We start from the raw sequence: 5,143 nt of genomic DNA on the forward strand, positions 1-5,143 counted from the left end.
ATATACAAGATTGTTTAATCATTAACAAAGATTAACTTTTATGACAATCAGAATGACCCTTTTTGAAAATTTATGTATTTTGTTAAAAATTCTTATTTTTTGGTAAAAAATCAACTGATTGGTTGTAAATTAACGTTTTCGTCAACAATTCAAATTCTTCGTTTGAAACTTAAACTGTTTCGTAGAAAATTGGTCTTTTTCTCTTAAAAATTATACTTTTTAAATATATAACATGAAACCATTATTCCTAATATTTCGTAAAAGTATGTTGCATTAATTAGATGAAAATAAGAATGTTAGATAGCCATGTAATGTGTGTTTTAATGCTCTATGGATGGTTTCTGGCAATTTTTTTTTAATTAATTTTTGAATCTGTTTATTTTTCAACTATTATTAAAATTTTTCAGTGATTTCCAAATCTTATGAATTTCTGAATCTGTCTTATTTTTCAAGTATTATTGAGCAGATAGGCGCCATGTAGAGTATCAAACAAAAGTTGCACTACTTTCGAAAGTTATTGATAATTTAATTAAAATATACATTTTGAAGTTTTGATTTTACTTCTGACTATTTGAATCAGTAAAAATGTATGGAGAATAAGTATGAGTTCTAAAATTCCAGTAGTTTTTGAATGATTTTTGGCCGGGGAACAATAATTTTTGGGATGTGGAATTCTCTGACGACCGGAATGGGGTGATATGTTTTCTATTTTTCTATATACGAAGAATGATACTTCGGCAGACCCCCCCCCCCCCTGAACGTTTTACGTATTTTGTGTCTAACCCTAAAAATATTGAATTTTTGTAATGCTTTGAACATTTGATTAATTTTTACGTTTTGTACGTTTCTCGAAATATTAAACAAAAAACTTTTTTCATTTCATCTTTTCACATTGAAAAAATATAATTTTCATCAATTCATTTGTTAAATTTTTTTGTAATTTCCAAGACACTTATTTGGTACTACAGTCTGAATTAAAGAGAATACTCTGCTACTACATTTTTTCATGCTAAAACTTTATTTACAAAATATGTTCTATAATGTGTATACATTTTCATTATTTTCAGAAATTTAAACAATCTCAAAAATCCTTTTATATCATTTTTCGGGTAGAAATATCGACTGGGCAATACGAAATTCAAATTCATTGGGCTTTATGCATTATAATTATGATTAATACATATGATGTGTTCGGTTTAAGAAAAAAATAGTTATTCCATAAATTATTTCAGTGAAATTCTAAAGTGATTTTATAATTAAATATCAAAGCAATATGTTCTTGCCTTTTATCCCGTTTTAATTGATAATTGCAACTAAATACTATTTATAAATGTTGAATATTCTTATCCTCCAAGAGTTAATAAGTATTCATTTTGCAATTCTGATTAAAAATATATTCAGTTGAGTTTGTTTCGACACCTACTCGAAACGATGCAAATCCCTGGAGGTCTTAGCGCCTCCGTCGACTTTTACTTTGTAAATCTCAGGAGAGTGTTAAAAGTATCTCCTCCTTTTTTCTCTCCTGAGTACATGCAAACGTCGGAAATCCTGAATCCGTTTCTCTCACGGGCGAATGATCGTGGTAGTTCGAAATCCAGCACAAAATATCCGTTGCGGTAAAGGGAGGCCGCATGAAAAAATAAATATCTGTATTTACTTAACCATAATAACCATTGAGAGAGAACCCTAGCACCACTGCTCGACGAGACATTATGCTTAAGCAGCTTTATTCTTCAAGATTTTCAGTAAAACATCCCTCGAGACAATCTTAAAAATAAATTTGCAGGCTTTAAATCATATTTTAATACCCAGTACTAGTCCTATTTTCATACATATCTTCATATTTTTAAGAACGAAGAATGATCCCTAGTTCAAAAAACCAATTAGTTTTTTTTATTTATCTAATGCACTATTTTAGAAAAATAATAACTGCTTTCTTCTCAGTATAAGTATGTAATATATAATTAGATAAATGCAATAAACATACTCCATTTAAAATTAGGATAGATTATTCGAATCATTCGAGCCGTTGTTTTTAAAGTGTGAAAATCTTTTATAAAAAATACATGATTTTAAACTGATTTAGAAAGTACGACTTTTTCATATGTATGACACAATAATTGTATTTTTTTTCATTCAGATTAAAAAAATATCAATAGATTAACTAAAACCCCCAGGCGGAAAAATTGTATATAGTTTATATATATAGTGTGACGTATTATATATAAATTACATATAATTTTTCCGCCTAGGAAAAAAACCGTGGAATTACATAACTGAATTGAAAAAACATGTGCTTTGTATATTTTTACAAAAACTAATTTTTCTAGTTTTTTTTTATAGTTGTTCATATCACAAATAAATTTATTTACAAAAAATTCACAATAAAACATTTGGGCAAAAGGAAAATCTTTCTGAATTTTCAAATTAAAACAAATATTAAAAGACAATAACTGCTTTAATAATTTTTGTTGTACTTTTTTCGAATGCCGAGCCACAACTTTTGTTTGGTCAGTTCAAATGGTTTGCCCAATTAGAATATTTTCATTCCACTCTATTTCAATTGTTTTCAAATCAAATTGGGCGACACATATTTTTATATTTATGAAAAAAACTTGTCTAAGAAGTTAAGTATGTTTGAATGTTTATGTATCCTTTTCCAAAAAACATAATTTTTTTTCTTTAAGTCTCTATAGTTTGCGATATTCAGATGTTCTTTTCACAGTAAAAAAGTGTTCAAAACACTTCATCATGCACTGTATTTGAAATGTTAAAAAAATAACGAAATCTGATATTAGAAAATACCAACTGTTAAGTGTAGTTGGCACTTGCGCGCGGTTGAATACAATTCTTAGGTCCTGTCGTTATGGCACAAGCGCCAAGAACTGGCGGCCATTTTGTTTGGTTTGACAAATAAACCAAAAAACGAGATCAAATTGATCGGAATTGACAAATTATTATGATCCCAAGAGTTAAATGATCGTTGCAGCAAAATGCTCTGCAACAAAATTGATCCTTTATTTTTATTGGGAATTCGGATTTAAATGAGGTTTACGCGATATACAGTCCTTTTTTGAAATACGCATATTCTCTTGGCCACAAAAATCGGTAAGCTCGCATAAAATTCGTAAGATGGCTTTCTCATAAAAGGAAGAGCTTAATACAAAATTAAAAAAATGTAAGTATGGTTTATTGTTAAAATCTATTTTGTATACCCTCAGATAAATCGTTGCTATTGTTGTTAATTTAAAACTTTTCTCAAAATTTTCAATGGATTTCGAAAGAGAATGGTGAGGATCACTTGCAGTTGCAACTGGAAAGAACATTTGAAAAAAAGCTGTTATTTTTTTTTTTTTTAAGAAAACGTAAAAATGTAATAAAATAAAAATAGCAAATTCTATAGAAACAATAACTATAATAAATATTGTAGGACTTTTAAAAGGTTCAGTTATTCCTCCTTGAAACTGCGCCGAAAGATTCCGCGACTTGAAGCGTAGAACCTGTCTGATTTAAAATGTACCAGAGCAGTATTAATTCGTTGCATTCGTTATATAAATGAATCATTTGTCTAAAAAATATTAATTTACAATATTATTGATAACATTTTTAATGGAGTGATAATAAGAATATTGATATGAAGATGTGTAAGTATTTTTTATTGTGAATTATAGAGAGCCTCCAGACGAAGAAGAATGAAATTGATTAATTTCTTAATTTTGAGTTTGAAGAAGAAATCAATGATATTTTTCAGCTGCTGCATATCCTGGACTCTACCCAGGAGGGTATGTGGCTGCAATGGCAGCTGCAGGAGTCTCTCTCCATGGGCAACCTACCTTTTATCATACCGGACATCCTTATCAAATAAATCCCAGTGCACCAGGCGTTGGCCCAATGGCAAAAAGAAAGCGACGTCATAGAACAATTTTCACAGAGGAACAACTTGAACAGTTAGAAGCCACTTTTGACAAAACCCACTATCCTGATGTCCTCCTCAGGGAACAACTTGCACTTCAAGTGGATCTTAAGGAAGAAAGAATCGAGGTAATTCAACTATCTAATTCGATAAAATGACTTGATTCGCAGTATATGATATAGAGTTGATTTACTTATATTCACAAATCTGATTGACTCTGCTAATATTTAGAAATTAAATAAAATAAAAAGTACTTATACTAATCATAGTTACTGGTTTTCAATCATCAAATTTTCCCAATAAAATAAAACAATAATATTCCACTAGAACTCTAAAAGTGCATATAAATATATGAGGGAAGCTTCATCTTTTTCTAACAGGAAGACTGATGACGAGGGTAAGTTTGTCTATTTTCAATTATGCGTGGGTGGGTGCAAAGCTGACAAATTGCTTTTGGGTTTAGGCCCTCAAGATATTGGGTTTCAGCTTGACAAACATATTCAAAGGTTGGAGACAATTAATAAACGTAAGCATTAGCAAAGTTTACCCGGCTTGGCCGACGGCAGTCCAACTAGAATCTATATAGATGTTTGCCGCTCTAATGCACAAAACCTACAAAATTTTAACGTAGACACTACTAAAGTACACCAAAATTAGAGGGAGTTTGGTGTATATGTACCTATCACAATAACACGAGCTAATTGCTTGCTAGAATGCCAGCATGCCAGATTAAAGGCTTTAGCATTAATGGGCTTGCCCCGATTATATGTGCTCAATGCTCATATAATTTATAACACCCACTGTATTGTTGCTTTTCACTTGTAACAATTTGCTTTTCTTAATATGCCTTTGCAAATGTTTACAAAAGCGTAATTTATCGACACGATCGCGTTTCATCACTATATCTATACACATCTCATATAAGCGTACAATATCTTAATTCTTATAACATTATTTACTCCTTCAGGATTTAATTAAAAAATGTTGGTTCTCAACTCTCTTATAATTTCACCATTTTGACTTTAAAACTTTCCAAATCGGTTCATTAAAAATAAATTGTCTTCTAAGGATCGGCAAATAAAAAGATGTATAATTTGGGAGAGTCGGTAAAGAACTCCAGTGATGCAAAAAAACAATGTATGGTTTTTAAAAATATTATAATTACGGGGAAAAAACTTTTCCAAAAATATATGATGAAAACCATTAGCACCAAGGCGTTTATCAATAGAC

General features: G+C 30.1%; 1 protein-coding gene across 1 annotated transcript in view; it reads left to right on the forward strand.

Moving 5' to 3' along the window:
- Window positions 1-4,071, forward strand: part of LOC117178655 (homeobox protein goosecoid-like) — an 11,147-nt gene extending 7,076 nt beyond the window's left edge. The window contains exon 2 of the mRNA XM_033370078.1: window positions 3,752-4,071. Within this exon, the coding sequence (XP_033225969.1) occupies window positions 3,752-4,071 (320 nt within the window). The remainder of the gene's footprint in view (window positions 1-3,751) is intronic.
- The last annotated feature ends 1,072 nt before the right edge of the window (window positions 4,072-5,143 follow it).

Source organism: Belonocnema kinseyi, chromosome 8 (assembly GCF_010883055.1).
Source record: "Belonocnema kinseyi isolate 2016_QV_RU_SX_M_011 chromosome 8, B_treatae_v1, whole genome shotgun sequence".
In the NCBI taxonomy this organism is placed as follows: Eukaryota; Metazoa; Arthropoda; class Insecta; order Hymenoptera; family Cynipidae; genus Belonocnema; species Belonocnema kinseyi.